At 35.2% G+C, this 22,057-nt stretch overlaps 1 protein-coding gene across 1 annotated transcript; it reads left to right on the top strand.

The window, feature by feature from the left end:
* Positions 1-17,839: 17,839 nt before the first annotated feature.
* Positions 17,840-21,757, top strand: LOC131876489 (uncharacterized). Its single transcript, XM_059221908.1, has 4 exons — positions 17,840-18,203; positions 18,399-18,587; positions 18,747-19,095; positions 21,505-21,757. Exons 1-4 carry the CDS (start codon positions 17,840-17,842, stop codon positions 21,755-21,757), a joined length of 1,155 nt encoding a protein of 384 aa, XP_059077891.1.
* The last annotated feature ends 300 nt before the right edge of the window (positions 21,758-22,057 follow it).

Consider the following 22,057-nt stretch of genomic DNA (forward strand, 5'->3'; position numbering starts at 1 on the left):
AAGGCCACAGCATTCATATGAAAACGTTTCCATCCAAGATATTACCTCCTGCTTGCGCTGTCTCCCCACAAAGCAAATGCAAAAATATTCTCTATGCAATTTTTTAGAGACTGGATCATCCTGATAAAAAATGAGTGCCTGAAAGGGTTTGACTTGGATAAAAGTTCACATTTTGCAAACACATTTAAGTGCTAAGCTAATTCCAAGCTTTGCAATCAGATTCCCTGTGATCAAGATCCGTAAACTTGCAGTCTTCGGCAGAATTGCAATAATTTTTTCAGTATAAACTTTGAAACTGCCTGGAAATATGGCTAAATTTTTACAGAATGATTGCAGGAACGCATTTCTATTGATCAATCAAATTAAAAATAGAAATTTCAATGAAACTAAGAAAATGAATATTAATCTTCATAAGCAACTTTGTCACCGTTGCATCAAATGGGATTCCAAACAAAAGGATTAAAACAGCTATGGGTAATCATTGGTTTGCATAAAAGGAAAATTTCCATAAATATTGAGGTCTGGAAAATGTATCTCTTAGGTGAAACCAATGACTTTCCCATATTTGAGTCCAAAAAACGAATTCTATTCATCACAATAAAACCTGTCAGTGGGGAGACAGAGGAGCTGTTTCACAAAATGCACAGTGGACAGTAGATTTGCCCCTAAAACAATCAGCATCCTCCGAACCAGACACCAAAAAGCTGCCTATTACAGCTGATTGTAATATTAAAAAATCAAACCTCTCTCCCTTTTAACAGATAATGTTCCAATGGAGAAAGACCTGCCATGCAATGCAACATCAACCAATATACCCTTTAATCTTTGGTCTGTACTCTCCTTCCACCCAATTTATCAAAATTTGTAGGATGGCTCAAGCACTTATTAATTTACCAATTAAGAATTCAACAAATCATTAAAAAAAATTACCTTTTTGTCTGGTATTAAATCTTTTAAAAGACCATTGCCAACCATTAGATATCATTGCTTACAAAATGTCTAGCATAATTATCTTTACCTATCTAGCACGAACTAGAAATAATGAAAATTAACAATAAAGTCAAGTAATAATACATCTCCAAACTCTAAATCAAGCAAAACTAAAATTTATGGTAGACTACTAAAAATAAAGGAAATACGAAAAAATTATCTGCAAATCAAAAGATTGAAGCTCACGTGAAAACTGAAAAATCAATTTTTAACAATAAGTGTCATTGGATTTTCCTAATTAAAAGAAAAAATATAAAAGATCAAGAGAAGTGGTTCAAATCTTTAGGCTGTGAATTGTAGATTTGTATAAAGCACACTAACATAAAAAGATTCTCAAAATATCTTCTGTACAGATTGCGTACAACTCTTAATCTTGAACAACTTTGTTTATAAACAAAGACTTCAGCAAATGTCTTCCTACACAAAACGAAAATCGAGCTACAGTTATGTCAAATTCTAACATATGACAAACAAAAATAATGGACGACTTAAATTAAGTAATGGCTACACAGAAAGCAGGCCACGGATGACAGATGCATCAAATTCAAACCAACCAGCATAGTCATTATTATTTGCAAAAGAATATAGTTGTTTCGATTCAGAAACTCCCCCAGCATCTGAACCAAGGAACTCTGCAATACATAAAAAAATTATCAATTCCTGAATGTGCTACTACAAAATATTCCATTATAAATTTAAAATTTCTTCTCACCATGAGAAAAAATCATCACAAAGAAATATTTTAAGGCAAGCTAATATTAAATTCAATAAATTGCAGTGTACTCTGTATTTTCATCTTATCTAATGAGAACATCCACTCCTAGGCAATCCCGTAGCAAGAAGCAATCCCAGTTAACAGTTTTTAGTATTTATTTTTATTTGTCAAATTTGCCAATTGAAAGAAACATGCTACCCAGTTTCTATTGTTTTGGAATTTAACCCAAAATGGATTTGCCTACAAGATATACCTCTTCAATATTTTTAAATCACAAATGTTTTGATTACTCCATCAAAAGGGTGAGTTAATTTCATCTAAAGGATATGTCCTGAAGCTAATTTCACATTTAACTGAAAATATGAATGGTAGGAACAAAATTTGCAATCACAAACTAATGTTGGGCAAGCAAATATTGAAATAGTATTCGCAAACCTTCCAGTTCAAACAATGACAATGATGAAGCCTAAAGAATTCCTTCAACAGCATCTGAAAGGATTCCAACTTTTGCTAATTCCTTTTCAATCTCTTCCAAAGGAATTTTACCCTTCTGCCAATATACAATCAATGCATTGATTATAGGGTACAATCAATGCATTGATTATAGGGAAAATGAAATTATGAAAAAACATAAACATATCTATTGAATAAGTTCAATAAGACATCACACCACTCAACATCAGGAAAATTAGATGAAACAAATTAAGGTGTTATATTACTCAAAGCAATGGTGCTCCTATCTATCCAATTTATGCCACAAGTTATCCAGGCATGATTTCTTTGGTTTAATTGCTCATTCGCATGTCAAAAGCTTCTACCTACATACTGTTGACGTGTATTTTGTACACCATCATACACAGAATAAAATACCTAAGGGTATCTTATCCTCTCTTGAGAAAATAGTCTCTAACTGCTGAAGATTCGCGTAAAGGATCAGTTAGGTAGACTCCAAGGTTCTTTGATGTAAGGTCTCTACGTGTGGACAAGCTCCAGTGGTATGATGTGATTTGCTGGGATCACAAGGGGACTTACATGTGATGATTGAACTTCCGATCTGCTTTGCTGGACACAGGCTCTTACTAACTTGGATTTGAAAAGAAATGAAAAAAGGATAAGGGCGAAGAGAGGATCTAATCCTAATACTAAGAATGTAGGAGCAATGACTTGATTTTTTGATGAAACTCTAACTAGATCTTGTTTTGACATCAATGGAACATCTACACAAGGCTAGTGCGATCTTCTAAGGGACGCTTTATGATGTTCAAATTATCACCACAAGCATAGACACCATCAAGTTGATGCATATCAATGAAGAAGCGACAAATTGAAATTGAGCTTAGGCTGAATGATTCCAGTTGACTACGCAAGGCAAGTCTGCAATCAACAAACTGCTAGTAGTATGGATGTACGAATTCCACCATTAATCAATCACATTTCCTCCATTCATCGAATCATCTACCATCTAAGATTGAAGACTCAACAAGAAACCATGCAAATTGCAAGAAAACGACATATTTCACCATTACTTCAATGAAAATGGAGTTTGTTTACAATCAATGGCAACAATTTCTTGCCTTGTCCTCCTATTCTACTCTCTATCTACTAACTACTTTCAACTATTTACAACTCTCTCTCTAATTATTGCTAATTACCCTTTACAAATGAAATGCCTGGGCTTAAATAGTGCCCACAATACAATTTGATGGCTTAGATCAATTCAAGATCAATGGCCAAGATTTTACAATGAAAACCCTAATTAGGGTTTGTTACAACCATTACATAACATTTAATGCTTGACCAATGACAAAATTGTATTGCTTGGACACATGTCCCTTCTAGAAAAATCGACCAATGGATAGCCGGGGTAGGTACATCGGAGTTTGTGCCACCTTCCATGAATTAAGTACATTGAATCTGGACATGCTGAGGTGGACCACACTGATTGGAGAAATGATGACTAGGACGCCACCTCACTTGACACCTGTAACTTGGTAGATATTCAACTTGATGTTGTTGAGAAGCTTGCTTTAATGAATTCATCTGGAACTATTTTGCTTCTTCAACGAGCCCTTGTTCTAACTCCTTGCGTCCTTGATGTGCAGGAAGATGATGTACCTCGCCTTGGAACACTGGATTGAAAGAGTTCGCCCTTGTCCCGGCGAAGACCGTCCTGGCGAAGATCGTCCTTGATTCGGCTTGATTTTCCTTGATGAGATCTCCATTTGATGCCTACACAACATTTCAAAATTAGTACCATGATTTTGCAATACATAACATAAATTAGAGAGCAAATTTTAGGAAACTTAATGATAAGTCCTTTATTAATCATTTCCTAAAAAAGATTGAGCTAAGGGAAAACAAAATTTCAAAATTCAAAATTAAGGTAATGACGATCTACATTCGAAATCAAAACAATAAATCCATATCGCCATACCTCTCTTGAGAGCTAGCTCTAAAATGCAAAATAAAGGAATTCGCCTAGGCAAAAATCAAAATTTGAAGCTTTCAACATGATCTCCTTCAAACGAACAATCTTCTTTAGCAATTCGCCACCCTTGGGGTCTTTGATGATAATTTCGCATCTTGTCTTGAATGATAATTTCGCCCTTCTCCCTTTGTCTTCAAATTGCACTTGGATGATAAAATGGTAATGTGAAAATAACAATCTTCACCACCTTCTTTTATAAGCGCTTACCATCATTCACCCTAAGGCCGACTTTTGTGAAATAAAGCAATTTTAAACGATTTTTAATTAAATAATAAAGGCCGACCTCCCTATCTAAGCGCTCCTCTTGATTTTTATTAATTAATAAATAATTAATTAAATGCCTTTATCATTTAAATTGACAAATTCGATTTTTACAAGGCAAAATAATTAATTAACATTAAGCGCAATATTTAAATGCTATTTTTAATAAAATATCGATTTTGTTAGCATTTAAATAAATTTAAAAAAATGTGTTTTAAGCGCCAAAATGAAAAAGTGAGAAGATACGTACCTCATCGCCCTGGTCCCTGACTGGGGGACAGGAGCGATCCACCAACTTGGTCTTGATCCTTGCATTTTTGACGTTCAAAGTTTTCATCCTTACGTTGGAATTGCCATTTTCGCTAGGTCCTTCAAGCTTGATTGACTCGTCTTGCAAATAAATGTCCCTTAGATGTGATATCGCCCTGGTCCCTTGAAGAGGGACAGGAGCGATCCCTATGTCCTGGCTCAAATTGGCAAGTTTTTGATCTTTGTTCTTCGTTCATTGTCTTCCAAAGGACGTCCCTGACCTAGGCTATCTTTGCATTGTCTTGATTTTGTCGGAACATGAGTGTTTTAGTAAAAATCGCCTTGGTCCTTGTCCAAAGGACAGGAGCGATATGAGTTCCTTAGCTTAATTGATAACACTTTTACGTTCAAAACTCTTGCATATCATCTTCAAAAGACACCTTATACCTTGTATGACCTTGCAAAACATTCACTCAACGTGATTTTTGCATGAATTAGCCAATATATTCAACATCGCTCTGGTCCCTTCCTGAGGGACAGGAGCGAACTTCATGATTTTGAGCTTGTCATTGCCTTGTTCAACTTGCCATCGCTTTCAACGCGTGAAATGAAGTCCCCCGATCCTCCTTGGACACTTGACACTTGCTAAACTTTCAAAATCTAGAGCCTTTATACAAATTTCGCTCTGGTCCCTTCCTGAGGGACAGGAGCGAACTGGGAGTCTTAGTGCAAATCTTTCAATGTGACGACCTTTGTAACTTGTTGCTTGATGGAAATGCCTTGAGACGTCCTTGCCACCTTGTTCTTCGCCTTGGAGTGGTTTTGAACTTGAAGAAAAGGCAACATACTTATTGTATCGCCCTGGTCCCTTGGAGAGGGACAGGAGCGATTTTGCTCTTGTGGGCCTCATTTCACTTCATCACCTTCGAAAATTATATTCAACGGATTCGCAATGCCTCCTTTCATTCATTCATGCCTTGAGATCGGTTGAAATTTGGCGAGAAAATCATCTACAACAAAAATCGCTCTGGTCCCTTCCTGAGGGACAGGAGCGAACTTAAGCATTTTGGTCCTTTGTTGACGTTTGATAATCTTCAATTTGTCTTCAACGGGTTCGATTGACCTCCTTTCTTGCCTTCGAACGTAAAACTCGCTCGATCTTTGCCTAGTACATGCCCTATGAAGGATATCGCTCAGGTCCCTGGGAGAGGGTCAGGAGCGCATCGCCTTGGTCCTCCCGAGAGGGACAGGAGCGAAATTTGACTTTTCGAACTCTCCATCAGGATAATTTTTATGGAATATAACATTTAAGTATAAGTGACATTTCTTATACTTTAAGTTATATTCCATATATACTTTCAGGATGTTTGAGAGTGGTTTCAGACCTCCAGGAGTTATATTGCAAAATCTAGTTTTTGGAGGTTTTTTCAGTTTCCAGACTTAGTCAAATTTCAGGGTCAGAACATTCCAGACTTAGCCAAATTTCAGGATCAGGACCTCACTCAAGCCGGACTTGCCACCCCATTGATCTCCCCGACAGCGCTTCAAGTTATATTCATTTGACAAAATGCACCTCTTTGGACCTTTTCACATCGTCAAGACGTTAAAATCCTGCAAGGACAAAGCAAAATCTGATTTGTAGCTCCGGTCCTTCACTGAGGGACAGGAGCGATTTTTTCTCCTGGAGGCATTTCTGTGCTCATGAAAATCTTCAATTTATATTCAATGGAAAGATCTCGCCTTTCTCCATCACTTCCAATTCGTAATTCATCTTGACCCTGCAGGAATAGTAAAATATTTGAAAACGAGCTCCCGTCCTTCACTGAGGGACAGGAGCGATTTTGCTCCTACAGGCCAAAATAACATGATTTTACACATTTTAACACTTCACAAGGCGAAAACAAATCATTTGAAATGCCTAGGATCAAAAATCAAAAATGTCAAAATTTGGTCAAAAATATTCAATTGGACAAAAATTCACATTTCACCTTCGACACTTAGACAAATTTAAGCTTTGCATCAACATTCCAATTGAAAATTAGACCATTCTGGCGAATTCATTGCATTCAAAATTTGCATCCTACGAAAGGAAGCTCAAAAAGCTCTCAAAACCGACTGGATTCAAACCAAAACCCTAAAAAGCAAAGCGAAAACGAGCAAAAAACATGGGTCCCCATTTGCAATGGGGCGATGTGTGAAAACGTCACAACACATACATAAACAATGTAACAATAATTTTGGGTATAATTTGTTACAGTATAAAGGATCAACAAAATTTTAGATAAAGAAAAATCCTATATCTTTTAGGTAAATTACCTCATAGCAATCAACCTATATATGAAAATAAGTGGTGATGAAAAATCATAATATTCCATAAATAGTACTGGATAAGTTGAGCATTAGATATCACTTCAATGCACATAAAGAAAAATTCATTAAACAAATGGAGGTGACATAACACAAATCAATGACTACCCACAAGTTATGCCTTTCTCTCCAATCAATAGTTCATAGACATTTTGTGCCCTTAATAGATTGTATGATAAATTAATGAAATTTATACCAAGCTATACCAAGCTAGCTCCTATCTATTCTGGCATCCCTAGGATCACATTAACAATTAATCAATTAGCTTCCAAAGGAAATAATTCCCCCCATTTAGCTTGTAGAGGACAACAACTTGGTGTTACAGAACCATATATTAATAAGTTCTGCTAGAGATTCTCTTTGAACCATCCTGTGAAAATTCAGTTCAAGAACTGTAATATTGCATGGCTCAATTACAGCCTCCATTTCTACCTGAAAGACAACCTGCCTATTTGCAATTGACTAGTTTCACTGTACATAATTTTCAGACATATAGATTCTCTAGTGCCAGTTTCAACAGTACTTTAGTAGAATCGTTTTCATTTTTGCAAAACTTACATCTCCAATCTGTAATTGTCAGCCATATCTACTAACAGAAATGCATATTAAACTTAAGATTCATTTCTTGTGTAGTAAGTTATGTACTTATAAATGAAAAAACCACTAGAAACGCTGCTATTTGAAAAGGATTAGATAAAAATATCAAATGATAAGATAAATTTGAGAAAGAGAAGATTTCTATAACAATGTTCAAAAATATAATAATTTTCAAGAAAATTTCTGTGGCTGCTATGGAAAATATAATGAACGAAATGCCAAAACCCTAGAAAGCAGTCACAACAAAGGATAAGTTGTGATAAAATTTAGCAAGAAATTATGAAACTTTCAAAATATCATGACTTTGTGAAGAAATATTAAAGTTGTTAAAATTCTGCACAGAAAAAATGTTTAGATGTTCAATAAGTGGCTAAATTAACAGGAATTAGGATTCCATGAATAGCAAAACCCTTACTTAGAGATTAAAAAATTAAAAACATACAAAGCTCCATAACGGACAGTTCTCAGAGTTACTGAGACTAAGGAGTGTGTAGCATTTTTTACTTACATTTGAGCCACGCATCTAAGGAACAAAGGATGAGGGGATGATAACAGTGGTGCCCAACATAACCAAATAGTGCTGAAAACCTCTACTGCAGTAACCAAGACAACAATTAACTCCATACAATGTCCAACCCTGAAACTAGTTGATCGAGACATTGATATGGAAATCATATATGAAGTTCTTGAAGAGTTTTGAGCAACCTCTTAAACTGAAAAATTCAATCAAACAGGTGACCCTTGATGGGGCTTTTGTGTTTCTTGATATACAGCATGAATTAGTTGCCAAATAAAATCTATACATCTGAAATAGTGGTTTGGTCTGGTTGAATAATATAAAAAAATACATTAAGAGAGATTGCCAAAAAAAAATTGAGATCCAGATATGGATTCAATATAAACAAATGCCTAGAAACAGTATTAAAGCAAGATATTGATATCAGCTGTCTGAAGAATTCTAGAATAGGATATGGAGATGGTTTTAGAGTAAAAAGGCCTCGTAAATTAAATCTGAATCATAAGTCAATGTCTTGAAAACAGTCTTATATCTGGGCTACCAATAGAACCATTACCATTTATCTGAGCAAAATAGTCAAACATTTGAACAAGCTTTTGAGCAAATCATGCAATTTAATTACTGATAAATGCATATGAGTGAGTTTTCAGAGGTACTAGAGATAGCACGTTTGAAGCATTTTATGCAGTGTTAAAAAATGCTCCAGACGCTTTGAGCCTAAGATTTGCATTTGTTTTATTGACAGAAGGCTAAAATATTTTTAGAGAGTGAAATATGCACTTAAATCATAGGCAAACATATTGGGTCATACAGAAAACATAATAGGTAATATTCCCGATTCCGAAGCAGTATAAGTATATGGGTTACAGACATAAGAAATTTGCAACTGTTAGGCACAAAAATGCAAAAACTATGATGAAAGATAAAAGGAAAAAACATCTTCCTTATTAACCAACCATTGCATGTAATGCTGATAAAATTCAATATTCTTGATTCATTATGATAAAGCAGGTTCTTTACTAGCTTGAGCACACTTGACTGTAACAGAAAAGTGAATTTAGGGCTGTTTGGCCAAGATGAAGATCAATATCCTCAACAGCCACGTAAATCAGACAGCTGTTATTTCGCATTTTCCATGAAAGCCTAAGTGGCCTCGTAATGTCAATGCCAGTGGTCTTTTCTTTTAGGCTCTTCTGGTAAAGGTCCTGTGTTACGAGGCTGATTATTGTTTCTGACAATCTGTAACAAGCAGCGAGAGACCTTGGCAAAAACGTGTCGTTAGACAGACGAAACCCATATACATAAGCAACAATTAATCTAGATTCATGAATAAGACACCACGAAATTTTTTAACTATCAATCTCATGGGCAAAAATATGTCGGCAGAATGTTAGATGCACGTGTGGAAAGGAGGCATTACACAATGTAGAGATTAGGATTGAACCCTAACGATAATTGATTGCATTGCCTTTGCCACAGATAATAAAAACAAAAACAACAATAAATTGCCATAAACCCTAGCATGACAAAAGCAATGAGATCCAGGAAAAAGAAATAGACTTACAGATTCACATGCTCCTTAAAATTCAGAAAATGCAATTTCTACAATCTGATGCAAAATTCCATCTACCTAACTGCATGATTTCAATCATTCAGTTACTGCCAGCACTACAAATCCTGTTTTGCCGGCCCTGTCTTTGGAGATAGTGCCTTTTCCTGTAAACTCTGTTTTGTTAGCACTCTGTTTGGTAAAAGTGCTTTATATTGTCTTGATTTTGCCATTCCTTCTGGAGCACACCCAATGACAGTGTTGGATATTGTTGAGATATTTGCTAGAACAGTGTTTTGTCATTGATGTCAACATATTCTTCTCTGTATTCCAATATTGCAGTTTCTTTGAATAAGTTGTTTAGCCTGTGTATTGCAGATAGCTAATGTGGTTTAATGGGTTTTGAGATGTTTATCTCTAGTTGATTCAGTATGAGTTTCAGTGCTTCGAAAGGTGATTTGATCGAGTTATGTGATCCGGTGTGATGGTTGGTTATTCTGTTGGTTCTATATTGCAAAGTTGTGATTTATATGGTTTGTATTGCTCTGGAATTGATTCCTTATGTTGTGCAGATTTTGGAGAGTGTTTGGGACGTTCGTGTGTCCTCAGTTCGGATGGTTCATGATTTGGAACTTCACAAGCATATCTTTCAATTTGTCAGTAAGTTATGTTGGTGTTCTTGAGCTCCGGTAGTGAAATGATGATGATTCTAGTTATCCAAGTTGTTGCGATTATTGCGGAAGAATTCAAGTTGCTTGTTGATGCTCTTTGATTGTGTTCTATGTGTTTCGATGGTCTGCATTGATTGTGGTGCGTGTTATTGAAGATTTTATTGGTCTGGTGGTATTCTTCTTGTTATATGACTTTCTGGCGACCCGATAGTTGTTGCGTGTTGCGGATGATCTTGGCAAGTTATTCGATGGTGTTGATTGTTCGACGATTTGATTTGGGTCCATGCTATGTCCTTGCCAACATTGTATCGGTCCAATTATTGATTTATATATCGTAGGATGTAATTTTGTAATTAGGTCCTATGTGTTGAGCTGACCTTAGAGTCAAGGTTGATGATTTGTATAAGTAAATGTTGTAATCATGTAAAATCTGTGTCTGCGGTTGTATCTACGATCTGTGAGACTATTATATGTGCAAACAAGTGAATTTATCCTTTGGTAGTGTGGAAGAGCAGAGAAGTGTTGTTGTGCAGATAGTGTGCTTAACCGGAACTGTGATAAGGCATTTGGAGATGCTATTCTTTCAGTTCATGTAATCCGGATTATTGTCCAATCTTTGTAAGGCAGTGAGCCTTCCCAAGGTTGTAGCCCTTTGTTGTTTTGAACAATGTGCTCTAGGCAGTGTGCCTGAATGCATGTGCATTCCCCTTTGTAATATTATTATACTTCTAACAAGGTATATTAATATTGTGGGTCTCGATCCCACCATACCGGGTTTCCATGTAAAAATCTTGGTGTTGTGGTGTTATGAGTACTTTCTTTATGGTTATGCATCTTTCTTTTCTCCATATGTGCTATGTGGTAAAGTGATCAATTGAATAAAGTTAGAAATTGCATAACATTGATTCACCCCGCCCTCTCAATGTTCCTTGATTCCAACAGACAGGCAGGCAAAACAACTCAAAGTCAAATATTTGCTTCCTAGACTTGTAGGACCTGGTGGAGCTATATAAGACAGTAACACAGTACCCTACACTCTCCTTCTTGAGAGGGTCTAATATATTCTGGAAGAGGTCACATAACTACCTAATCAGAAGTAGTCAATCACATGCACAGACATTTGATGTGTACTGTAAGTCTGTTATACTGCAATACCAATCTAGCTAGTGATAGCATACTGCTGAAAACATTTATTATTTCTGACTGTATAAAAGTCTTTCTTAGATAAATGTTGGTTAAATGTGTCATACAATAGGTCAACAATGAACTCTTTGTAGCTGAATGCCAGTGGCATGGTCCATAAAGAAGTACTGTTGAATTTGACACATTTTTAAAATACCATAAAATTGAATTAAGATTGATGATTATTGGTTCAAGTATAACTAATTTGGGGAGTTTCCTGGCAGGTCTATTTATTGGCCGTTTGGCAAACATTTCAAACACAAAAGAGAGCGTTAGGTGAGGTTCATGTAAATGCTAATAGTAATTTGCAGATTGATAGTACATCAACAAACACCATGTGTGTTGGATAATATGATTTCTTAAGCACTGGGTCATCTATTTCTGCTGGAATGTTTTATTGATATAAGTGGTCTCTGGTAAACATGCAGGAACTGGTTCAACTTCCGTGAAGAGCTTTTCTTTCTGCTTCTGCAACCTCCCATTATTTTATACCCTTACAAAGAGTAGAGTGAAGTTCTATTTTCAAGTTCCAGATTGAGATTTTACATTTTCTCTATTACATATATGATATTTTCCTTCAAAAGAATAGATTTGTTTTTCTTGACCCATGTTTCACTCAATCCAGTTTTAGTTTGCAACCTGTAAGTTCTACCCTTTGCTTATCAATGAATATTGAAATGCATTGTTTTTCATCTGGTAAAATATGATAACTATTTTTCTCTTTTTTTAGAAAATTAATTTTATCATTAACTCTGTTGTGAAAGGAACCCCATTATTTTCATACTTTGGCACAATAATCACAATTTCTATATTGGGAACATTCATATCTTCAATTGTGACTAGAATTTTAGTGTATATTTTCTCTCTATTTACTTGTTTAGGTCATTGTTAAGTTGCATAATCAGTTTTGTCAAGTACTCTCTGTCTCTTTAATTCACTTTTTTGGAGAATACTTGAAGTCAATATATTTTGAGGCCTTTCTATCCCTTCTTAATCCTGATCATTTAGGTTCCATTCAATGCTCTTTCTCACTCTCTTCTTGGTCTTCCCAATTACTTTGAGGCTTTTTTATCCTTTCTCATTCCTAATCATTTATGCTCCATTCAATGCTCTTTCTCACTCTCTTCTTGGTCTTCCTGCTGTGTCTATTTGGATATGGTTGTAGTTACTCATGACAAACCATTATAAAGAAAACCTAGAGTGATATTAACAGAGAGAAGATAAAATGGGTTAAATCTTTCATTGCCATGTACACAAGCAATGGTTGTGTGCTAGAGAAGAGTAACAGTGTCACTCTCAAACTCTCTGCACAACAGAAGGTGCTCTTCCAATGGTCTTAGTATAGACACAACATGCCCAGTACAATTCTGGTGAATCTGGAAAAGCTCTTCATAAGTTGCCAGAGCATTGTGTTCATTGACCCCTCCCTCTGTTCCGCCATCTCCAACAAAATGCAACACAACAAATGAATCCCAACATTAAAAATGCCCTTGAAAGTGCAAAACGTTGTCACTGTACTCATCATGTAACAATCAAATTCTTAGTTTCAAAAACCTTTAAATGATCAAAGAAACAGAGACTGCATTTCTTGTCACAAAAACAACGCACAAAATACTTCCTGAAAACATTTAATCTTGTCAAAAACTAGGTTTACATGATTCTCCAGAACTGAGATAATCAAGCTCCAACTATTGACCAATGCTTAAATTACAGGTACTTAAGAGGGGTAGAAAACAGGGGAACAATGGCATTTCTGAAAGTAGATGCTTGGGAATACAAATCAAAAGTCATGGGCTATCACTAGTATAAACTATAAAGCTCTCACATGCCCTGAACTATAAATATGGAATTACTGTTAACATTATTTAATAATAATTATTAATTAGTGATTTATTAGTTTAATTAGCTTTATAAGATTATTTAATAATAGTTATTAGCTTTATTAGTTTAATGGCTTGGTTGGTTGTAAATATCTAGGATGTCTGATTCACTTGATTCCAGTCCAGTTCGACCTGGGTCCTGACCTAGGGCCGGTTCAACTGTGGGTCCGGACAGGGTCCGTGACCACAGGGCCTGGTTCGAACAGATTGGACCAGGTTTGAACCCAGGCGGACCAAGATGGATTTCGGCAGACCACAGGCGAACCAAGCAGAAAAGTCTGCCAAAAATGCATTCTTTTTTTGCAAATTTAATAGTTTTTTGACATCCACAACCCTAAAAAAGGGCATTTATAATAACTTATGTTGGGTTTTATGTCTCATTTGGTGTGCGAATAGATTGTTTTCTCTTGAGCTGGAGCAAATGGGTGATTGAACAAAAGTTTGGTTCAGCAAGAGGGAGTTGGAAGGTCGATTGTGAAGCTTGATCAAGTGTTTGTGCTTCATTCCTACTCCTTTGCAAGCTTCTATTGGGTGAAAGAGGTAAGTGTTTTTTCATTTTATTTTGTTTTTGTTTAATTTCTTTAATTTTTTCATTTCTCTAAGTCTCTTTGATTCATAATTGTCCAAAACTAAAAGATCTACCTATTTTTCTTTCCATTCTCTTGTTTTTATATTGAATGTGTATAAAATTTCTTCCCATAGGAATATAATGGCATCTACCTCTTCCTCCATAGGCAATGCCAGTAATGAACAACCAAATTTTGATTCTCCTTTGTGGAAGTATCAGCTGATATCATAAGACCCCTTCCAGGAGGTGCGGAATTCCGTTGGAAATGTCGGGGTTGTGATAAAGAAAGGAATAGTTCATCTTTTAAGGTGGCAGGCCATTTGTGTGGAATACCTAGTAGAGGAGTCAAGAAATGCCTTGGAAAAAAAACTGCTCCTATACCAAATTAGACAGTATTAAAATATATCATGGAGCATGAAAAGGCAAAAGAGAGAGAAGCACGTCGACAAAACAAGCCCATTTAAAAAAAAATCAAAGGGAATGCTGCCCCCATCTTCAAATATTGTGGTAGAAGACCACCCCTTTTTTACTACCACAACTGGGCCTGACACTGAAACTCAAGCACCCATTCCACGCAAAAGAAAGGGACCTTTGGAAACTTCATTTCAAAATGAGAGTCGGGACATTGCCGACCAAGATGTAACAAGATGTATATGTGCAAATGGGCTGCCTTTCTGTGTTGTTTGCTCCCAATACTGAAAGAAGATACAAAAAAGAGTCAATGAAGCTCCAAAAGGGTATAAAGGCCCCGGATATGAGAAGATACGCAACACCTTGCTAGAAAGAGAGGTCAAGGGAGTTGAGGATGCATTGAAGCCCATAAGAGATTCATGGATTGAGACAGGGGTATCCATTGTTCTAGATGGGTGGAAAGATTCAAGAAACCGTCCCTGGATCAATTTGCTAGCGGTGTCCCCTAAAGGAGCAATGTTTTTGAAATCTGTTGATTGTGAAGGGCAAGTAAAAGATGGGCAATTTATTGCTGATATTCTCATTGTTGCCATTGAGTCAATGGGACCTAGAAACGTTGTTCAAATCAAAATGGAAAACGCAAAAAATTGTAGAGCTGCTGGTTTGTTGGTTGAAGAGCAATGTGATGTCCCCATCTAAAACAATCGAAACATGATAATGACCGCTCTAAAATAGAATTTAATAATAAATAATAATACAATTAAAATATAAAATATATATATATATAACCAAATAAATGAATAGAATGAACTAAATAAAATCTTGATAATAATAAACAAGATTTAATATATAATTTATATTTATTAAATATTAATATTAATTTCATATTTATCAAATAATAATATAAATTGATAAAATAACAATATAAATATTATAATAATACATTATTGCAAAAATAATATAAATACTGTATTATTAAATTATCAATATTATAATACATTCTTGGTAAAATAATATTATAAATATTATTACAAACCTTATAGATAAGTTGCGATGCCATTACAAACATGGATGGCATTTATAATAAATTACACCATATGTCTATGAGTTAACATCAAGTGATCCCATATACTTGACCTAGATCATCATCAGCATAAAGAAATACACATATCGAAGCCTCCATGAACAATTTACTATATCAAGCATGGTGTAACAAGCAAAACAAACATTAATAACAACATTATAGTTGCACAAGGAAAAGATCAGAGATCGTATAAGACCATCATATTTGACCATCAAACATCATCGTGGGAATGAGGATTGGCCGGACAATAAACATACCTCTCATTAACAATCCAAACAGCAATTAACTAATCAATCGAAACTAATCAATCGATTAGTTATTCAAACAGTGACTAATCATTAGACAAGGGCCAGCGATTAACAAGTTGATCAGCTAGAGGCATAATTTGTAGAGATGCATTCAAAGAGGTGCCTCTATTTAGTGCCAAAGATATTTAATAGGATCAATAATCATTTGAAGGGATCATCAATTACTTCTTATTCTTTTACATCCTTATCGAATCAAGGGGAGATAAGATAGGTTAATAGTCTGCAAATCGTACAGCTCAGATCAGAACTGTTATTAAGTTGCAGGTGGTAACATCCTTGTTCTTGATGGTATGAATGGGGATGTATTTAAGAAGTATGCTTGCTATATGAAGCTCGATAATGTTTTTATGCAGAATTTAATAATAATATTCACATAGGGTGCAATATTTATTATAGTAATATCAAATTCCATAACAGTGGCAGACCAGATCTGACATGCATCAGAGCTGTCTGCCTTTACCAACCTCAATATATATTAATCATAGAAACAGCAATCGCGAATAAAACGCGATTATACCCGATTAATCGGGGATTGGCAAAACTGCTGATTTATTCCAAAAAATCGCGGCAATAATCGTTGACTTTTTTCAACACGATTTTCAACGATTTTTTCGATTAAAATCGCGCGATTAATCGGATTAAAATCGCGAACCCGTGAAAAACCCTAAACTCGCAAAAAAAAAGCACGAAATAAACGAAAAAAATGATTTATAACTGCGCGACGTGGTAGGGTTTCATGCCATATCGCGCGAGATTTCAAGGGGTGCGAGATTTCACGGGTGTCTACGTTGGTGTCTACGGGATGTCTGCGTGGGTGTCTGTGGGATTTCACAGGTGGGTGACTGCGTGATTTCACGGCAGTGGGAGATTTCACCGCATTTTCTTTCAATTTCCTTCTTATTCTTCCTTCTCATCTTTCTTGGAGCTGCTGGAATTTCAGGTATTTTCCAAATCTTTGCAATTTTAAAATTTTATTTTTTAAGTATGTTTTAAGAGTCATTAAGCATAAATGTTATGCGAGTATCTTTTATTTTTTATTTGTTCATTGCATGATCTTCATCATACATATCAACTAGATTATCTGACTGTTATAAATTTACAGTCAGATAATCTAGTGGATATGTATGATGAAAATTACAGTCAGATATTTATTAATATTTAGTATTTTATTACAGTCAGATATTACTATATTTTATTACAGTCAGATATTTATAGTAATTTACTGTTAAAATTACAGTCAGATATTACTGTTAAAATTTTATGTTTATATTTATATTTAATGTTAATAAATACAATTTTAATATTTATTATTAACAGTAAATATTTACAGTCATATTAAATATTTATGCTTATTTACTGTTAATTATTAATAATATTTGTTAATTAAAAGTAAAAATATTAACAATAAATATTTACAGTCATATTAAATATTTAATATGACTGTAAATATTTTGTTTGTAAATATTATCAGTAAAATGTAAATAAGCATAAATACAATTATTAGTAATTTTAGATTTTTAGATTTTTAGATTTTTAGTAATAAGCGTAAATATTTTGTTTGTAATTATTAGTGATTTTAGATTTTTTTTTTAATTAAACAGTTAAATATTTACTAATTTTTGTTTAGTATTTACTGTTAAATATGTAATCTGATTGTGTGTTACTGTTAATTATTAGTAAAATTTGTATTTAATAGTAATTAACTGTAATCGGAATTTACATTTTCATTTACAGTAACATTAAATTCATTTTTTGTTCAATATTCTTAGCTTTTAATATATGAAAATGTCATTTTCATTTAATATATACAGCCTATCATAGATTCATAATGTCATTTTCTTTGAAGTTATTAACATTTAATATACAAAAAAATAAAAAATTTAATATAAATGTTCAGTTTTCATGATGAATGTCCAGCGTTAATATACACAAACCCAACCCTAGATCCCTCAAAATTTAAAAACTAAGTGTAATGCTTTTGCATAACTGATTCTTGATCACAATGCCACGCCAAAAAGACTTTGCATGGACACATTGCACAGCAATTCCTGATAGCATGAAGGTCAAGTGCAATTGGTGTCAAGATGAGATCAGTGGTGGAATTTATCATTTCAAATGGCATTTGTCAAAAGAACGAGGAAATAACACCGAGATATGCAAAAAATGCCCTGCAGATGTCTCGTATCAGGCAAAGCAATCTCTTGAAGGGATTGCTAAGAATAAGGCCAAAAAGGCAAGAATTGAGGTTGAACTAGGTTCTACTTCTATAAATCCTAGGATGCACGATTTGGGTGAGGATGGTGAAGATGGGAGTTTCAGGGAATCTGAGTTGACACATAATTCTATAGCATGTGGACCAAACACAGGTGGAGGAAACACTAATGCTTTCTTCCAACCTCGTACCACACCAGGATCACAAACCACTTTGGAGAGTACAGGATGGAGGAAAACTGTCACTGAACAAGCAAAGAAGGCAATTGCTAATTATTGGTACTCCTCTCACACAGCATTCCATGCTTCCAGAAATTCATATTGGCAACCCATGGTAGATGCTATTGCAGTTGTAGGTCCTGGGTTTCAAGCCCCATCTTATGAATCATTGAGGGTTGGTATGCTGAAAGATGCAGTAGAGGATGTTCAAGATGTTGTTAAACAACATCGATTGCAGTGGGCTAGAACTGGTTGCAGCATCATGTCAGATGGTTGGACAGATAGAAGGAACCGAACTCTCATTAACTTCCTTGTCTCTTGTGAGATTGGCACTGTTTTTTTGAAATCTGTGGATGCATCTAATATGATGAAATCCACAAATGCATTGTTTGAGATGTATGACGTGGTAGTTACGGATGTAGGGCCACAAAATGTGGTTCAATTTATCACAGACAATTTTGTTGCTTGTGTTGTTGTAGGGAGACTTCTGACAGATAAATATCCTTCCATGTTTTTTACACCATGTGCAACACATTGCCTTGATCTAACCCTAGAGGACATTGGAAAAATTGAATGGGTTAAGGCGACATTTCAAAAAGCTCACAAGGTTACCAAATTTGTTTATAATCACACAAGGGTTTTGGCTATAATGCGCTCTTTCACGGGAGGCAAGGAGCTAGTTCGACCAGGAGTGACAATATTTGCAACATATTTCCTTGCATTACAAACATTATGTGAACAAAAAGGTAATTTGAGGCGAATGTTTGTTTCAGCTGAGTGGATGGAGTCTGGTTTCACAGCTCAAGCAAATGGCATTGCAGTGGCAGAGTATATGTATTCTACCACATTTTGGGAATCTATTGAACAAATTGTAGAATTTTCAGAGCCTTTAGTAAAAGTCTTGAGACTAGTGGATGGGGATAAACCCCCCATGGGATGTGTATGAGGCCATGGATAGGGCCAAGGAGGTGATAAGGAGTAAGCTGGAAAATAACAGGGATGGGTATATGTCGTTGTGGGACATAATTTAATACAGATGCAAAAGCATATGGATTTCAAAGAATCGATTTTGTTCAATTAATCGAGGAGACAAAGCTCCTTTATATAGAGTTACAAAGACGATGTTTCTAAAAGAAACAATCGTTAACTAGAGGCTAAATTAAAAACAACTTAAATGACCATTAATAACACAAAGAGAAAGATATTATTCTAATACCCTCCCTTAATGGTCATCGTTCTAACTACCAAGAGAAATAACAGAGAAGGTTACCCCCTTCTTCTCAGAACACGCTGCAACAGAAGACAAGAGCCTGCCACTAACTCTGCCACCAACCCTCCCAGAAACTACAGAACTTCTGGAGATACCCAGAACAACACCAACCGTCCAACCTAATGTTGGAGAACTGTCCCTCCCTGTAACCAGAGACACACCAAGAACAGCTGTCACGATTTTGAGGAAAAAATCGGCAAACCCTCCAAACTATTGCAGATGAGCAAGATGCCCGAAAATAGACTGCAAATAAGAGACTAGTGCAGATGTTCACACAACTCCAGGTGCGACGAAAAACAGACTGCAGCAAAGTACAATTTTTGAGGAAAAAATTATAAACCCTCATGATTTTTTTTTTACAGGGACAAAAAATATTTAAAAAACCCACAGATAATTTTTTAGGACAAAATTATTAAAACCCACAGATAATTTTTTAGGACAAAATTATTAAAACCCACAGAATTTTTTTTAGGTAAAAAAATATTAAAAACCGAAACAAACATCGATGCCCATTAGCCATCTTCACGCTTTTCGAGGCACAAAAAAAAAGGTACTGAGAAGATGCTAAGTGCACAAAACCTGACTACCTTCCAACATCAAGTTGGTCAACGACGCCATCTTGCATGTTTCCCAATACACGGAAAATGAAAAACTGTGAAGAGGCGCTGGCACGGAATTCAAAAAATTCAAATCCCAATGCAGAAACAGAGGCAAATGTAGGTACAAACTTCAAAAAATGAAGTGCGACGGGCACGAATTTCAAGAAAAAAAATCCGGCTGACCCAGAGAAATCCGAAGACAACCCAAAAATCCTTGCGAAAAACCCACCACGAATTTGTGCTCAGAAAATTTTTTCAACTGAATCTAGAGGGTCAAAACCCTAGCCGAAAATGCAGATTTTCGTCCAAAAATGGCAGAAAAAAAAAAAATTGTAGGCGGGAAAGTCGCGTGGTTGCTCGAAATACAGGAGAGACAGGTTGCGGGAGAGGTCAAAAAATAGCGAGAAAACCCTAGAAGCAATTTCGAATAAACAAATAATTTTTTCAAAAAAACTGTTAAAAATTCGTGACAAATTTTTAATTGAAAAATTATTTTCGAAAATAACCAAAGCTCTGATACCATAATACAAATGCAAAAGCATATGGATTTCAAAGAATCAATTTTGTTCAGTTAATCGAGGAGACAAAGCTCCTTTAAATAGAGTTACAAAGACGATGTTTCTAAAAGAAACAATCGTTAACTAGAGGCTAAATTAGAAACAACTTAAATGACCATTAATAACACAAAGAGAAAGATATTATTCTAATATAATTGATAGGAGATGGGATGGACAAATGCACACTCCTCTCCATGTTGCGGGATACTTGCTCAATCCTCTATTATTCTATAAGACTGACTTCTTGGAAATTGATGCTGAGATCAAACAAGGCTTCTTCAAGTGCATGGAAAAAATGTTTCCTGACTTGGAAAAATTTGATGTGGCTACAATAGAGCTGGAAATGTACAAGCATGCTAAGGACTTTCTCTCTTCTAGGGCTGCTATACAAAGCAGAAAGACCATTCAACCAGGTAGACTCTATAAACTTTTGACAGTCTCTTTATTTTGCCAACCATTAAGTTTGTTAAGATTATAAGATATTCTTAGTCTTACAATATCGTCTCCATATAATGTGTTTTTCAGCTACATGGTGGGCTTCTTTTGGAGATGAAATACCAAATTTAAGGTGGATGGCGATGCGTATTTTGAGCCAACCATGTAGCTCATCAGCTTGTGAGCGTAACTGGAGTGTGTTTGAACACATACATTCCAAGAAACGCAACCGCCTATCACAACAATGACTAAATGACTTGGTATTTGTTCATCACAACCTCTGCTTGAAGATAAGGAAAGCTCAAGGTGAGAATATTAATATATAGTTGCAGTTTTTTGAATTGTATTCACTATTCATTGGTTTTTCATTTGTAAGGGAAACACTGATTTCTACATGGGCAAAATCAGGAACTATTGAGGAATGCTTGCCAATTGACCTTGATGAGATATATCCAGAGTGCAAGTTGATTGTTGTTGATGATGCTGATGATGATGATGATGTTGATGATGATTATGTTGTTGCTGATCGCTCGCTTGAGTCTGAAGATTTTGATCGTCCTAAATGGGTTGAACGAATTAGGACAGGCTCTTACCCAGGAGCTTCATTATCAGGGCCTCCTGCCCTCTAGCATGTCATTGCCTACATTTGAAATTTTGGAATTTTGTACTTAGTTTACAAGTTGACTTTGTTCAAAGTCACAAACTATATTGTAATTGACATTTTGACATCTATCACCATCTAGATATTATTTATGGTGTAGTATATTTTGTGCAACGTAATCAATGATATGAATATAAACAACGAAAATCTATTTCCTGCAATTCATGTGTTCAAGTGTCTATTTTATTTGCCTACAATATCTCTATACTATGGAAATACCCTAAAATATATAAAAAAAGTAGTTTTTGATTGTTTTTCTTCAATTTTT

The sequence above is a fragment of the Cryptomeria japonica genome, chromosome 6, assembly GCF_030272615.1.
Source record: "Cryptomeria japonica chromosome 6, Sugi_1.0, whole genome shotgun sequence".
In the NCBI taxonomy this organism is placed as follows: domain Eukaryota; kingdom Viridiplantae; phylum Streptophyta; class Pinopsida; order Cupressales; family Cupressaceae; genus Cryptomeria; species Cryptomeria japonica.

Coding starts and splice junctions, on each gene's coding strand:
- LOC131876489 (XM_059221908.1), top strand. CDS start 17,840: ATGCCACGCCAAAAAGACTTTGCATGGACACATTGCACAGCAATTCCT. Junction 18,588..18,746: donor CATTAACTTCCTTGTCTCTT/GTGAGATTGGCA, acceptor GTGTTGTTGTAG/GGAGACTTCTGACAGATAAA. Junction 19,096..21,504: donor AATGGCATTGCAGTGGCAGA/GTATATGTATTC, acceptor TTCATTTGTAAG/GGAAACACTGATTTCTACAT.